At 36.8% G+C, this 16,898-nt stretch overlaps 1 protein-coding gene across 1 annotated transcript in view; it reads left to right on the top strand.

The window, feature by feature from the left end:
- The window catches only part of ABCE1 (ATP binding cassette subfamily E member 1), a 28,955-nt gene extending 15,472 nt beyond the window's left edge, over positions 1 to 13,483 (top strand). Inside the window, exons 10-18 of the mRNA XM_079771167.1 lie at positions 653 to 774; positions 3,981 to 4,202; positions 6,256 to 6,315; positions 6,415 to 6,473; positions 8,259 to 8,369; positions 8,442 to 8,584; positions 8,706 to 8,828; positions 10,949 to 11,060; positions 12,605 to 13,483. Of these exons, the coding sequence (XP_079627293.1) occupies positions 653 to 774; positions 3,981 to 4,202; positions 6,256 to 6,315; positions 6,415 to 6,473; positions 8,259 to 8,369; positions 8,442 to 8,584; positions 8,706 to 8,828; positions 10,949 to 11,060; positions 12,605 to 12,652 (1,000 nt within the window). The 3' untranslated portion in view covers positions 12,653 to 13,483. The remainder of the gene's footprint in view (positions 1 to 652; positions 775 to 3,980; positions 4,203 to 6,255; positions 6,316 to 6,414; positions 6,474 to 8,258; positions 8,370 to 8,441; positions 8,585 to 8,705; positions 8,829 to 10,948; positions 11,061 to 12,604) is intronic.
- Positions 13,484 to 16,898: the final 3,415 nt, after the last annotated feature.

The raw sequence follows: 16,898 nt of genomic DNA, 5'->3' as shown, positions 1-16,898 counted from the left end.
CAAATGGAAAAGTGGATTGTTTAGTAAATAATGAAAGATCCATTTTTCAGTGTGTCCTATATATAAATGAAGTAAAAATAGTAGCTTCAGTTTTAGAAGGTCTTAAAAGAAAAGTCTAATTTGTTTCTTTGGAAACTGAGAGCCATGTCTGGGGACCTGAAGAAAGTGAGATTTGTCTTTCCCAGCTACTTTGGAAATTCTCAGATTCAGGATTCTGTCTGTCATTCTCCATGCATCCCCTACCACAGCCAGCATGGGACAAGTAGAAAGGTTGAATGTGTAAGGGGAATAGCATAATAATCAAACAGTTAGGCTACATCTGATTTAAATCTATTAATTGTTTCTGCTTTGTAAAGTTTATTTTAAAATGTTTATTAGTAAAATATATTTATAATATCCATAAACTATAATATTAACTCTTTTTTCTTTTAGTTTAGGATACCAATTTGAAATAGGAACATCGCTAAGTCATATTTAAATAAATATTTTACGGCTTTTGTTTAATATGGTCTTTATACTTAATTTTTTAAAAATATATCTCTTTTCCTGAAATTTACACTGTGTTTTTAAAAAGTTACATAGCAGTTATAATTAAATATAATTTTAATGTTATATATATATTGTTACATCTTAAATCTATATTAATTTTCAGATATATCATTGTGGTGGAGCATGATCTAAGTGTATTAGATTATCTCTCTGACTTCATCTGCTGTTTATATGGCGTACCAAGTGCATATGGTGTTGTCACTATGCCTTTTAGTGTAAGAGAAGGTAACTTGCAAAACTGTTTTCACAATGCTGTATCCTCTCTATTCTAATGCTTAAGAAAATGTACTATTGTTGATATTAAGACGCTGTAATATGATTTATCTAAAACTCTAGTCTCATGGAATTTAATCACATAACAGAATATATAATATATGTGGGTATATTCATCAGTTATAATACAGAACATATCTTTTTGGAGAATTTTCTGTTGGGGTGGATAGAAAGAAATTTGGCAGAATAGTCTTACTATTTATTTGCTATATTAAAAGTTTCTTGTATATTTTAGCTTCTATAGAAACTTTTATTTATTATCTTCAACTTCATCTGTGATAGGCCAATACCAGTAGTGAAACTCTTGAAATTCATTTAGTGCTTATCTTGTTTCAAATGTATGTTATCTATCCTAAGTTTGTAGAACTAGGGCTGCCTAAAAGTCTAATAAGATAGTTTAGTAAGTATATATTACAGTTTAGTAACTGACTATATATAAGCCTAGTAAAATAGCTTGGTGAGTATATTTTTATGTATTCCTTCTACTTTCAGGAAAGAGGGACTCTCTGGCCTCTCTTTTCCATGCTCTTCCCTACCTAAGCAAGTTAGACAAAAGTAAAAACTAGCCTACCACTAAGTGGCTCCTGAAACAATATCTGTGCACTCTCCATCTGGTATGCCTTTTCATTTCTGTTCTATTTCCTTTTGCTGCTTTCTTTCTTTTATTTTCCTTTATATTTCTTCTCTTTGGCTCTGCCTTCAGCTGATAACCTAGAACACCGAAAAGGACTACTTAGTCCATATTTTGAAAAAATAGCATAGTCTATAAGTGATAGTTTTTGAGATACCTAAGACACTTTTGGAAAAAGAAATTTCTATTGCATTATACATTTTGCATAAAAAGGCAGCGGTGGCTTTTTTTGTTTTATAAAAATATATAAATATTTTTTAAATATATTTTTATTGATTTCAGAGAGAAAGGGAGAGAGATAGAAATATCAATGATGAGAGAGAATCACTGATGAGCTGCCTCCTGCACACCCCCCACTGATGACCGAGCCTGCCAACTGCACATATGCCCTGACCAGAAATCGAACCGTGACCTCTTGGTTCATAGGTCAGTGCTCAGCCACTGAGCCATGCCAGCTAGGCTTAGTTTAAGATGTGGGAAAGAATTTGTTATCACTTCTTAAACTTTGAGATAAATAGATAACATATTTAAAGGAAAAAATTGTGAGATTACTCAGTTTTCTTTCTAATCGTCTTAAAGAGATATCAGAAGTTATTCTTCGTTTTATTTGCCTCAGTTGGCCAATATTTATTGAGTACCTACTCTATACCATATAGTAGTAATAGTTCTACAATCGTGTTGAAAATTATATGGATAATCACTTGTCAATTCTGTTTATGAATGAATGCCTTGTGTAAAGGCTTGTCACTGAAAAAATACTCCCTGGTGAGGTTTTTTAATGTGCCTTATCTGTTAAAACAATTCACATAGCAAACCACTTAATTTTTCTGCTTTCCTTTAATAAAACTGAAATTAATGCAATATATATAACTCTTTAAACTGTAAAAGCGATAAGAGAAACATTGCAGTAGGAATATAAAGGTTGACTTATTAATGTTTTGCTCAAAGTCCCTTATTTCTCTGCATCTTCCTTTCCTTACCTTGTAAATTATGCACTTGGACTAAATGTTCACTAGGGTTCCTTTCCTTCAAGTTTATGTTTTTATTTAATTTTTGGTTTTAATTTTTTTAGCCTCACATAAAGATTTTTTTAAAATACAACTTTTGGCAAAATCAATGTATCTCTTCATTTGTTCTATCAGCAAATATTTATTGAGCACACCTATGTTTTAGGCTGAGCTTACAGGCCCCCTGATATGGCTCTCAGTTGCAGTTGAAACAAATAATATTCTTAGACTCTCTTTCGAGACCTTCCAAAACTTCAGCCAAGCTTTCTCTTACTTCTTATATATAGGAAACACTAAAAAAGTGTTTTTGTTTATTTGTTTCCCAAATAATCCACTCTTTCATTTCTGTGTCTGCCATTATGGATCTTAACAACTTTAGTATGGAGGGATTCTCATGTATAATATGCTAGTTTATTTCCAGTTTTTATATCATTTTAAATATGTTTTGTTTTTTATTGATTTCAGAGAGAGGAAAAGAGAGAGGGATACCATCAACGATGAGAGAGAATCATTGATTGGCTGCCTCCCGCATAACCCCTATTGGGGATCGAGCCCGAAACCTGAGCATGTGCCCTGACCAACCAGGAATGGAACTGTGACCTCCTTGTTCATGGGTCGACACTCAACCACTGAACGACACTGGCCAGGCTTTAAAACCTTTTAGATAATGGTGTTTAACTTTGTATAATGAAGCGAAAAAGTGTCAAATGAAGTTCATTATTATCAAATGTCTTAAGAAACCTGCAAAAATAATTAGGGGATAAATGCAGTAAATTATAACTTCAAAATGTAATTATAGCTCATGTGAAAATGAATACTCATAATTTAAATTGTTTATTTAAAAAATTATTCCCCAGCCTGGCTGGCGTGGTTCAGTGGTTAAGCGTCAACCTATGAACCAGGAGGTTGTGGTTCAATTCCCCCTTGGGGCACATGCCCAGGGTGCTGGCTTGGTCGCACATAGGGGGCGTGCAGGAGGCAGCCAGTCAGTGATTCTCTCATCATTTATGTTTCTATCTCACCCTCTTCCTCCCTATAAAAATATTTAAAAATAAAGAAGAAGAAAGGAACTTGTTGCTTTTTTAAAAAGTTACTCCCCAAACTATTTTATATCATTGTATGTCAATCCATGAAAATATTCCACTTTTACTAGTCATTTTTAGAGAAAAATTAGAATTTGCGAGTTAAAAATGAGCAGCAGAAATGGCATTGTATGCTTTTGCATTAAACCTGCTGGGGAAAATACCTTATAAAATCACATCGTAATGAAAGGATGTGCTTTGTATGTGTGTATATATATGCCACATATATGTGCACGAATTATTTAAAGCTTCATTAGATACATAAAACACTGTGTTGTCACTGCATGTTATCATAAATCCACAGAAATTTAAAGCCTGTGCTTACAGTGATCCCAAGAGAGCCTGAGGTTTGAGCTCTTGTGTGATAATTTCTTGCTGTAGAGAAAGTTTAGTTTTTAATTGATCTTTACTAATCTATTGTCAATGATTTTTCAATAGGCATAAACATTTTTTTGGATGGCTACGTTCCAACAGAAAATTTGAGATTCAGAGATGCATCACTTGTTTTTAAAGTGGCTGAGACAGCAAATGAAGAAGAAGTTAAAAAAATGTGTATGTATAAATATCCCGGAATGAGAAAAAAGATGGGAGAGTTTGAGCTAGCAATTGTAGCTGGAGAGTTTACAGATTCTGAAATCATGGTGATGTTGGGGGAAAATGGTAAGTTTTTCTAATTTTATGATATGTGAACATCTGTTCTGTTTACCTAGTAACTTAGTCTTAACTACTCCATGAAAAACTCAGTTATAGGTCTGGGAGTTGGATTGAATCCATACATTTCTCAGTATAGGTCACATTTTGTAACATTATATGATTTAATCTCACTGTCATTCAATCAAGTTCATATTATTTTGTCTGACAACCTTCAGTAAAAATAAGATTTTTTTGAAATCTAGTTTCTCTATTTATAAATTGATAGGGCATTTATTCATATAGGATACTGACTAGGAAGGAAACAATATTTGCAATTGACATAAGCAATCATGTTTTAAATGTCATTGCACTCTTTCTTTTGGAGATTTTCTTATTTCAAATCCAAACTAATCTACCTTTGTAAATAGTTCTATTACCAGCACTTTTTAATATTATGTTGCCATCATAAATACAATTATGTGATGAATTTGAGTACCAAATATCTGATATTGCTTTCATGATTTAAAAAAACAAACAAAAAACATTTGAATGGCATACTATTATGGCATATTATTATCTACTAGAGGCCCAGTGCATGATTAAATCATGCACGTGTAGGGTCCCCTAGGCCTAACCTGCCATCCAGGCCATATCCACTGCCCCGCAAAGCCTAGCACGCTCCGCGGACACTGCTAGCAGCCTGCTCCCCGCTTTTGATGGCAGGGGGTCCGCTGGTGCTGGAGCGGACACACAGCTCCCCGCTTTCCATCGCGGGGGAGCTGGCTGTCTGTCCGCTGGTGCACCAGGCCTTTCGAAAGCCGTGCCGGAGGCTTTCGAAAGGCTTGGTGCACCAGCGGACAGACAGCCAGCTCCCCCGCTTTCGCTCCCCACTTTTGATGGTCCGCAGCAGGACATGGGCTCGCTGCCCCAGAGGCCCCTTCTGTGCCGCAGCACAGCCATGGCTCAGCGTCTTGCTGGCCCAATCGGCCACCCCAAGTCCCGCCCCCTGCGCCTCCCGCTGGCCCAATCGTGGACGTAGCAGAGTGATGGTAATTTACATATTACCCTTTTATTATGTAGGATAATAATAAAAGCATAATATGCTAATTAGGGCAGACGTCATTCCTTCTGGACAAAGCTGCAGCGGGCAACCACGGCAGCTGGGGGCCGGGGCCAAGGCCCTTGCACAAATTTCGTGCATCAGACCTCTAGTAGCTTATAAAACTGTGGGATAAAAATTTTATGAGGGTTGTTCAATGTATCAGCCTTTAGTTAATGAAGGAATTTTGAGAACTGGGTTGCAATTAACTTAAATACTTCGTGTAAATTGTCTTCATGATGGTATAAATCATAACAATACTATTTTCTCTTAATAAATTGTATGCATTGACATTTTAGTTAAATATCATCTTTTAAAAAGTAGCCAAAGTCTAACACTTTGTAGGCCTATCATTTATTAAAATGGTCATTATTATTTTTAACTAGTTTATATTCCTCCTAATTAGTTTAGAGCAGTGGTTCTCAACCTTTCTAATGCCGCGACCCTTTAATACAGGTCCTCATGTTGTGGTGACCCCAACCATAAAATTATTTTTGTTGCTACTTCATAACTGTAATTTTGCTACTGTGATGAATCATAATGTAAATATCTGTTTTCCGATGGTCTTAGGCGACCCTGCTAGCGGTTCTCAACCTGTGGGTCGCAACCCACAGGTTGAGAACCGCTGCTGTAGAGCCTAAGACCATCGGAAAACACAGATATTTACATTATGATTCATCACAGTAGCAAAATTACAGTTATGAAGTAGCAACAAAAATAATTTTATGGTTGGGGTCACCACAACATGAGGACCTGTATTAAAGGGTCGCGGCATTAGAAAGGTTGAGAACCACTGGTTTAGAGTGATATTTGAGAGGTGAATCATGAAAGTTTAAGTATTTCTCTGCATGACCTTGAGAATTCAGTAGTGTCAGTGTATATATTTAAACTAATTTCTCAATTAAAACCCAGTAATACATAGTGATTTACACTAAATGTGGAGCATCTTTCAAGTCAATTTGTTGTATGTTGTGTTGCCAGGTACTGGTAAAACGACATTTATCAGAATGCTTGCTGGAAGACTGAAACCTGATGAAGGAGGTACTGTTGTAATCTTGATTCCTTTTACTCAGTTCTACATAGTAAACTTTAAAGATCTGGGCAGTTTTCAGTGTTTTATTTATTTGCATTATTTTGCAGGAGAAGTACCAGTTCTAAACGTCAGTTATAAGCCACAGAAAATCAGTCCCAAGTCAACTGTGAGTTATTCTGTTATTTGGTTATTAAAGAAAAGTTTTATATATATATAACGTTAATCTTTCCTATAACAAAATTATAATTAATTTCTGTACAGTTTTATCAAAACGTGTCTAGAGTCCAGCCAGCATGGCTCAGTGGTTGAGCGTCGATCTGTGAACGAGGTCATAGTTCGATTCCCAATCAGGGCACATGCCCTGATTGCAGGCTCAATCCCCAGTAGGGGGCATGCAGGAGGCAGCCAATCAATGGTTCTCTCATCATTGATGTGTCTGTCTCTCTCTCTCTCCCTCTCCCTTCCTCTCTGAAATCAATAAAAACACATATATATATATGTGTTGTTTTTTTTTAAGTGTCTAGAGAAGTTATTAAGACTATAGTCGTCGATTCATTTCCACTAAGAAAATGCTTTTAAAAATCTGATAGGCAGCTTTTCCCAAAATGAACCTTTAAAAACCTTAAGTGTTTTGTGCTGCAAATAACACGATCAAGAAAGTGAAAAGGCCTCTCACAGTATGGAATAAACTATTTGAAAATCATTTATCTCAAATATATAAAGAACTCTTAAAACTCAATTTGAAAATAGGCAACAGATTTGAATAGATATTTTTCCAGAGAAGATATACAAATGCTCAATAAGCACATTAAAAGATGCTCAGCATCATTAGTCATTAGGGAAATGCAAATCTAAACCACGATGTAATAACCACTTCATACCTACTGGGATGACTTAAATTAAAAAAAAAAAGTATTGGTGAGATATGAACCTCATACATTGCTGGTGGGAATGTATAATGGTGCAGCCAATTTGAAAAACAACTTAGCAGTTCCTCAAACAATTAAACATAGTTACATACGAAGCAGCACTTCCACTCCTAGATATATCCCCAAGAGAAATGAAGACTGTCTCAACACAAGAATTTGCACACGAGTACATTATTCATAATAGCCAAAATGTGGGAAATAACCCAAATGTCCATCAGCTGATGAACAGAATAAACACTGTATATCCATAAAATTTAATGTTATTCACCCATAAAATGAAATAAAGTACTAATACATGTTGCAATATGGATAGATGAACCTTGAAAACATGAAGTTAATCTTCTCTAGTTTCTGCAGGTGTTGTAATGAACTTCTTGACTACAGTATCCATACTCAGTACCTCAATACTCACTTAGGTCTATTTGAGATGGCTTAGCTTACAATAAAAATTTTACCATTGATACTTTCTATAAGCTTACCTTTTTTTAAAATATATTTTTTTATTGATTTCAGAGAGGAAGGGAGAGAGAGAGAGAGAGAAACATCAATGACAAGAATCATTGATCAGCTGCTTTCTGCACACCTCCTACTGGGGATTGAGCTCGCAACCCTGGGCATGTGCCCTGACCGGAAATCGAACCACACCAGCCGGGCTAAGCTTACCTTTTAAGTTCTCAAACTCAGACCTCTCCAGAAATAACAAGCAGTGCATCTCAAGATTCATCCCTATCAGTTTGTATTATCTTACTGATTATTCCTATTCTCAATGACTTCTTCCCTGAAACATTCATCATTTGTTACTTTCAAATTTCAAGATTATTGCTTTTTTTTTCATTGTTGGACATGATGGGTTTAATTTAAAATTTTCAGAACATGCCATAGATGACAGATAAGCATAGAAACACTATTGATATCTGTTGGTGGCAAATTGACATAGTTTTGCTCTGGAACCTAACTTTGTTACAATTCGTAATTAGAGTAGTTCTGTACTGAAATAAATTTTCAATATCTATTAAAAACAGGGAAGTGTTCGACAATTACTACATGAAAAGATACGAGATGCTTATACTCATCCACAATTTGTGACTGATGTAATGAAGCCTCTGCAAATTGAAAACATCATCGATCAAGAGGTACTCTAATTTTTTTATTTTTTTATTTTAAACTGGATGTCTCTAAATCGTTTGCTAACCTTCTCCACATAGGTACAGACATTATCTGGTGGTGAACTGCAGCGAGTAGCTTTAGCTCTTTGTTTGGGCAAACCTGCTGATGTCTATTTAATTGATGAACCATCTGCATATTTGGACTCTGAACAAAGATTGATGGCAGCTCGAGTTGTCAAACGGTAATAACCTCATGAAAGTATTATTTTTGGTTATGTGGCCTGACATACAACTGTGCCTAATATAGCATTTGAATATTTGATTATATAAAACTATAAAAGATTTTGCAATCATGTGTTTTAGTTTCATACTCCATGCTAAGAAGACAGCCTTTGTTGTGGAACATGACTTCATCATGGCCACCTATCTAGCAGATCGAGTCATTGTTTTTGATGGTGTTCCATCTAAGAACACAGTTGCAAACAGGTAAAACTACTTTCTAAAATATTCAGCCTAATTATCCTACCTAATAATAGACAAATATGCAAATTGACCGTACCTTCGCTATGCCGACTGGCCAGGAGGCGTGGGGGGGCGGGACTCAGGGTGGCCGGGGTGGCCGATTTCTAGCTCAGCGTCTGCGCCATGGCTGTGCTGCGGCACAGAAGGGGCCTCTGGGGCAGCAAGCTCACGTCCCACCGTGGACCATCAAAAGCGGGGGAGCTGGGTGCCTGTCCACTCAGGCACCAGGCCTTTCAGAAGCCTCCGCGGCGCTGGAGGCTTCTGAAAGGCCTGGTGCACCAGCGATCAAAAGCAAAAGCGTGGGAGCTGGGTGCCTGTCCGCTCAGGCCTGGTGCACCAGCGGACAGGCACCCAGCTCCCCCCGCTTAAACGTGCATGATTCAATCATGCACTGGGCCTCTAGTAACTTTTAATAATTAGAAAGTTATCTAAAATTTTCCAATAAGCTTATAAACATTACTCATACTATTTGAATTTTTTTTTTAATCCTCACCTGAGGATATGTGTGTGTGTTTTAAATGATTTTTACAGAGAGGGTAAGGCAGAGAGAGAGAGAAACATCAGTTGGTTGCCTACCATACTCGCCCTGACTGGGAATCGAACCCGCTCACTACCTTTTTTTGGTATATGGGACGAAGACCCAACCAACTGAGCCACCTGGGGATTCAAACCATTTTAATTTTTAAGAAGGAAAGAGATAGCCAGAAATAGAAATTATACTGTGACATCTAAGATTATTCACATGGAATACTGGATGTGACCCAGCAGAATCGTTTTCAGACTATAGTATAGAACTCCTGACCCAGGGGGATTAGCCCCTCGCCTTTTCATTTTTGTTAACTTTTACCTGCATTATTTGGATTTCCAAAACACATTAAGATTCCGAATTTGCAATAACCTTGAAAACCATACGTGTCACATATGATATATAAAATAAAATCCTCATAGGTTACATGATTGCTAGTGGTAAAGATCATTTAAACCCCAAGTGTAATGATTTTACTGTTTCTCTTTTTTTTCCTATCATTTTTTTTCCTTACTGGCTTGAGAGCATTTGTAATGTAGAAAAGCCTAACATACAAGGTTTTACTGTAAAACCTTCTATTAGGTTGACCCATATGAAATTACTATATTCAACCATTTTTTACCTATAAAAACAGTAATTTTATGTGATTCCAACATAACATTTTCTGGTGTTAGGGAGGAATGGAGTTGCTATTTGAATAATTCATTCATCAAATATAAGTAATTTACTAAGCTTCCCAGGATTCCATTATTTTCATTTTAAATTTATACATCAATTACTGAAAATTACATATTTCTTTGAGAGGGGCATTTCTTAGGCCATATAAAGCTTATTTATTCAAATAATGATCCTCTTTGTTTTTATACTAGTAAAATGCTTATAAAATGTTCCATGTGTGTGATATGATTTAGCATGATTTAGGATGAATAAAGCATAGACATTTTAAAGGTTCTTATTGCCCTAACCAGTTTGCCACCTACACTTGATGTAGTCTGTAAAATATGTGGATAGAGCATCGGCCTGCGGACTCAAGGGTCCCAGGTTCGATTCCAGTCAAGGGCATGTACCTTGGTTGCGGGCACATCCCCAGTAGGGGGTGTGCAGGAGGCAGCTGATTGATGCTTCTCTCTCATCAATGTTCCTAACTCTCTCTCCCTCTCCCTCTCTGTAAAAAATCAATAAAATACATTTTTTTATAAAGTTCTTATTACTAAAAACCATTACGTTGTATATATTCCCTCCAGTGCCTAATTTCTAACCAAATCTCTTCTCCCCTAAAAATGTCATATTTGAAATTCTGTAATTTCCTAATTAATGATCTTTTGCTTTTCTATAGTACTTCTTAAATATTTTTTTCCAGATCAGAAACAAGTTAAACTATGTTTTGCACAAAAATTTATAGCCAAACTATAGAGTCTACACGAAGACATTTCAGAACATAGAGTTTATAATATGCTCTGGTATACTGCTATCCAGATGACTTATGATTGGGGAATTAGAGGGAACAGTGAATTTGAGGGGTAGAATTTAATCAAAATTGACCTTGTTTTTCTTCTAGTCCTCAAACCCTTTTGGCTGGCATGAATAAATTTTTATCTCAACTTGAAATTACATTCAGAAGAGATCCAAACAACTATAGGCCAAGAATAAACAAACTCAATTCCATTAAGGTATGTAGAAAAACTATCTTAAATCTTGGATAACTAAAGGCATGTTTCATATTAAAATCTGTATTATATTTTATTAGTTTCAAGAGTCATGCTTTTCATATATTAATACATGGTGGCATACTTAAGTTTTATAGGCAGCAATTGTGATGTGGCTGCCATTGCTACATGAACTCCGGCAGAGCTGTTCATGTCATCTGAGTTGTACCCACTGCTGTACCACGTGTGTTAATTGCCATTTAACTGCCTTCAGAAAGATTACACTAATGCACCAGTGAAACAAGTTTTTAAGAATACCTGAATCAGTTTGTTTTTTTTCTTTTTGTGCATGCATAGGAGCAACATAAAGCATATAGTTGAAGAGTCTAAATAAGCTCCTTCAATGATCATAAAATTTTAAACAATGGAAAAATATTTTGTCAGTTTAATTGGCCCTTTTTCTTTCTTTGTGGTATCTAAAATAATTGTGCCACCTACACTTGAAGCCTACATCAGAAGGCAATAATTTTTTGGTCGCTAAAAATTCATTTTTAAAATGAATTCTAAAAAACCATTTGTTTTTATATACCCTGCAGAGCCTCTTTAAAATGCTTCTTACATTTTGTGGTCCTCTGGCTATCATAATACTTTAGAAACTGTAGAAGTATGTTATACACCATACCTGTAGCATTCACTAGATTTTATTTTTTGGTACTCCGCTAGCCTTGTGACTTAACCATGAGTTTTTGGAAGGCAGAGACAAGGTCATTGTACACATCATGTTGCCTTTAGCCTTCTCTGTGTTTTGTTTATGACAGTTACTCACTGGCCAGAAGAATGAAATGACAAATTTTAACTTAAAAGTGAAGTTTCCTCAGTTTTGGAAAACATTAGGCAGAAAAGAGGACTTAAATTCTAGAACATTCATTATGCAGAACTTATTTTTCCTAAGAATTTCTGCTGAAGTATTATGAACACGGTGTTTTATTTTCTTGTGTTCCCCCCCCCCTTTTTTTTTAATGAATGAACACTGTACTGTCACTTTTTTTTTTTTTTTTTTTTTTTTTTTTTTGCAGAAATTTCTGGTTTGGTTCTCTCTGCCCACTCATCTCGGTCATACCTTAACCCTAATAAGCGAGCAGCTAGGCAAATAGGTAGATGGATCATTACTGGCCAGTCAGTAAAGAGCACTGGGGAAATTTTTTACATATTTTGTCCACTAGGCAGTTCTCAAACCAACAATATGGACCTTTTGTACCAGGAGCTTAAAATGATGAAAACGGAATTTAATAGTTTTCCTGGAAACAGTATTCCTTGTGGCAACTTGATGAGTGTAAATAAGTATTTTATGTGAAGGGCTTTGCTTGACGTGAACCAAGGGAGGTGTTCTGTAGTAGGGATGGGGAGCAGAGGTAGTAATCTTGCTTTTAAGTCATGGACCCAGGAATATCCAGAAGCAGACCTCAGTGCAGACGAGGTTTGCACTAAGTAATACTGTGAGTGAAAGTCTACCTCTACATGTAGGAAAATGGTGTTGATTTTTGTTGCTTCTCTATTTTATTTTTTAGGATGTAGAACAAAAGAAGAGTGGAAACTACTTTTTCTTGGATGATTAGACTGAATCTGGCAATATCGATAAACCGTTTATTAAGAGAAACATTGGGATTTTGTCATATAAAACTTTAATCAGGTTTAATGCCCCACATACTCCAGAGCCTGAAGTAGAATTTACTTATTGTAACATAAGCCAGTTGTGTTGTAAACTGTAGTCTGAACCACAAAAAAATGAAACTTTTCTGTTCTTGATGATAAGGCCCTTTTTGCCTCTAACATTCTAAAATGAACACATTTCAAGCTACATTAATTACCTCCAAACTTTAATGATGTATAGGAAGATTTTTCAGTAGATGTGCTACTGTATTCATGTACCAAATGCTGACCAGTGTTGCCCCCTTTTAAAAGTCTTGAAAAAAGTTTCTGTACTTATATTGTTGCCAAGTATGCCAATATAATGAACTGCCCTTATTTTAAAGTCGGTCTAAGACTCCACTGATGAAATTTGATAAATAAACCTTAGGATTATATTTGTTTCCAGTCTTTGCACTATATTATCAGTGTGTTTAGATCATCTACTACAAACCACCACTGTCAGAAATGGCTGTTACCAACTTAATCATTGCTTACAATTTTTGGTGCTTTTGAATATCTTCACAAAAATTTCAGCCGAAACCGGTTTGGCTCAGTGGATAGAGCGTCGGTCTGCGGACTGAAAGGTCCCAGGTTCGATTCCGGTCAAGGGCATGTACATTGGTTGCGGGCACATCCCCAGTAGGGGGTGTGCAGGAGGCAGCTGGTCGATGTTTCTCTCTCATCGATGTTTCTAGCTCTCTATCCCTCTCCCTTCCTCTCTGTAAAATATCAATAAAATATATATATTTAAAAAAAAATCATTTCAATATACCCCAACTTGCACCAAGAAAACAACCTAACTTCACTTTGATATACTCAAGCATAGCATTCCATAAGATTCTATATTCTGTAATTGCTCTCAAGGTAATAGTTCTCTAAACATACCTTTTTGTAATCACTAAACAAGATTTAGGAAAATGCATTGTAAAGAGCACTTGCTTCCCAGGCTGGAAAAATCTCTCGAGTTGGTGCCTAAGCATTTATATATTTTTAAGTTTCCACAGATTTCTGATGGGCAGCCAAGAACTGTGAGCCACTTACCTAAAGGCAACATTAATGCAAACACTCCCCAGGTAACAATATAAAGTATCCCTTGTACCACCAAATACACTCAATTCTAAATTTGGATCTAGAGGATATTATGTAAATCTATTTAACTTTTTCTTTTTAGTTTTGGATAATGTATAGCAAGAGTTCTAATATTTTATCCAAGTCCTCAGTTTGAGCAATAGAAACCTCTAGTGTGAAACCACTTTCAGTTATACTTCTAATTTTATTTTTTTTTAAATATTTTTATTGATTTCAGAGAGGAAGGGAGGAGGACACAGATAGAAACATCAATGATGAATCATTAATCGGCTGCCTCCTGCAGGCCCCACACTGGGGATAGAGCCTACAACCTGGGCATGTACCCTGACTGGGAATCATACCATGACCTGGTTCATAGGTCAAGGCTCAACTACTGAACCACACCAGCCAGGCATAAGTTCTAAAAATTTACCCAAGTCTCAGTTTGAGCAATAGGAACCTCTAGTGTGAAACCACTTTCAGTTATGCTTCTGACTAATGCAGTTAACTGGAACGACCATGCTACAAGTGAGGGAAAGAATTTACTAAATGAATTAATGGAGCAAGCAAACTAGAGGAATTTGAAATTATTGAACAGGCCCTAACTGGTTTGGCCCAGTGGATAGAGTGTTGGCCTGCGGACTGAAAGGTCCCAGGTTCAATTCCGGTCAAGGGCATGTACCTTGGTTGCTGGCACATCCCCAGTAGGGGGTGTACAGGAGGCAGCTGATCGATGTTTCTAACTCTCCCTCTGCCTTCCTCTCTGTAAAAATCAATAAAATGTTTTTTAAAAATTATTGAACAGACTTTTATAGTTACTTGAAACAATAGCTTTGATTGATATGCAAATTGGACAAAGTATAACAGGGCCCCATTAGGCCTTTTAAAAATGAATATATAAACTAGAGGCCCGGTGCACGAAATTTGTGCACAGGCAGGATCCCTAGGCCTGGCTGGCGATCAGGGTCAATCTGTGGGGCAACCGGCGAGGCAATGGGGGGGGGGGGCGGGGGGGGCTCTGGTACCCACCTTGGCCAGACTGGCACCGCCTGCTCGCCAGCCCCACATCCCCCCTCCCCAGCCCCGGGGCAATCGGGGGTGGCACCAGTCCACTCGCCAGCCAGCCCCACCACCGCCACTCGTCGCCTCCCTCGGTGGGGTGATCAGGGGGCCCCTGCTGGCACCCGCCTTGGCTGGCCTGGGGCTTGCAGGCTGGGGGAAGCTCCTGAGTGTCTGCCCCCTGGTGGTCACTGTGTGTCATAGTGACTGGTTGTTCCACCATTCAGTTGATTTGCATATTAGGCTTTTATTATGTAGGATACATGTTTGTGGAAAATTCAAATGTACCGAAATCTATGGAAAAAAAAGTTATGATCTCCCTTCACATTACCATCCCAAAGGTTACCAATGTTAATATGTAAAGGGCTTGTATTGTATATAAATGGGATTATACTAAAATATGTAGTGCCTATTTTTAAGGATAGGTTAAATTTGTGAATGATTATTTCAAAAAATTGAATAAAATAAGCCAAAAGCTATTTTTATTTACTGATTCTGTATTCTGTCCTAAAGACTATACAATATATAAAGAGCACAGTTCTACCTATTGCTTATGACAGAATATGTATTACATTTTTCATGCAGATGAAAATTTAAAAATATAGCTGTTACTTAAAATTTTGTGGCAGTAGAAAAGGGCTTACAGTTGCTAACGAAAAAAAATTTCTATAAAATCAGTATTACCAACTCAGAAACACCATCAATGTAGAAGTTAGCTATTAAAAAAAGACTGTTGAATATGTCCTGATTGGGAGAAATCTCTAGGCAAAAAAGCATGGTGCAACAGAGTTTATATAATACACCATTCATATGAAAATATACAAAATATTAAAGTACACAAAAGGATACTCAAGAAGCTTAATGCTTTGGGGAAGAATAACTTGATTAAAGAATAGGAAAGGTGATATATATACATACACCTTTTACCTTCTGAATTTTATATTTTGTACATACCAATTGTTTAGAAATAATTTCGGTATCTTGAAATCCAATCCTGTATCTCTCTTGCTAATAATTCAGTGTACAGTTTGGTATGTAGTATGCCCACAGTATAGAAGGAATGAATCTATTTACCACAGAAAGTAGGAAGACAGGACAACTACTCGGTTCTATAATTTCGTTCATGTTCATTAACATCTAGATATGTGTATGTCAGACTTAACCCAGTGCCTGGTGTAATATGAGCACTCAGTGGTCTAGGCAAGAAATAGTTGTGTTGGAGTCAGAAAGGGCTACGTAAAGGAGGTAGCTCCCAGAAAAAAATAGTACCTGTAATGATAAATGGTAAAGTAATCCATGTAAAGCAGAACACAGGTCAGAGGCAGAGATCAGCATGGGCATTGAAGAGATTAGTAAAAGGATAGACACAGGCAGATTGTAATGGACTCTCCATGCTTTCAATATTCAAGTTAGAGGTTTTTACATGCTCAAAGTATGGACTGAAGAGACAAAGCAAAACCAGTTAGAGAAGCAACTAGAGTTATCAAGATAGCAGTGGTTCAGGAGCTTATAATTTTTTTATTCCATTGTCTTTTAATCTTTTGGAACAATACTTGCATTACTTTGCAATTAGTCTGCTATGTCTTGCTCTTGGATTGTTTCCTTGTATAATTTTGGTTTGTGAGCTGATGTTCAGTGAGGCTTTGTCTTTCCTTCCCAACCTCATACTACAAGCACCTCCTTCCTTACCAACTTGATAGGGTAGGCAGTGTGCCCAGCCTCAGATGGTGATTCATAATTGGGCTAAGACACTTATGACAATCCTCTTCTGTATTTTCCTAGTCTCTCACAGCTAGGCATAGTCATGTTGACCCAGCCTTAGTCATGAAATTGAAAGTAGCAGTTTCTTGGGGGGGGGGGGGGGGGAGGAGGATTCTGGAGGCTCTCCTGCTTTTCCAATAAAAGGATATCTGGTAACTACCCTTATGGGTGTTGTGCCCATAAAGTGGCACAAGAAATGCCAAAAATGCTAGTCTGAGGTGTGACCAGCAGCTACTTCCCTCCAAATATCTTAAAGGGGAATAAATCCCTATTTGTTTAAGCTCC

This window comes from Cnephaeus nilssonii (assembly GCF_951640355.1).
Source record: "Cnephaeus nilssonii genome assembly, chromosome: 5".
Taxonomy (NCBI): Eukaryota; Metazoa; Chordata; class Mammalia; order Chiroptera; family Vespertilionidae; genus Cnephaeus; species Cnephaeus nilssonii.
This window is presented reverse-complemented; position numbering and strand designations above follow the sequence as displayed.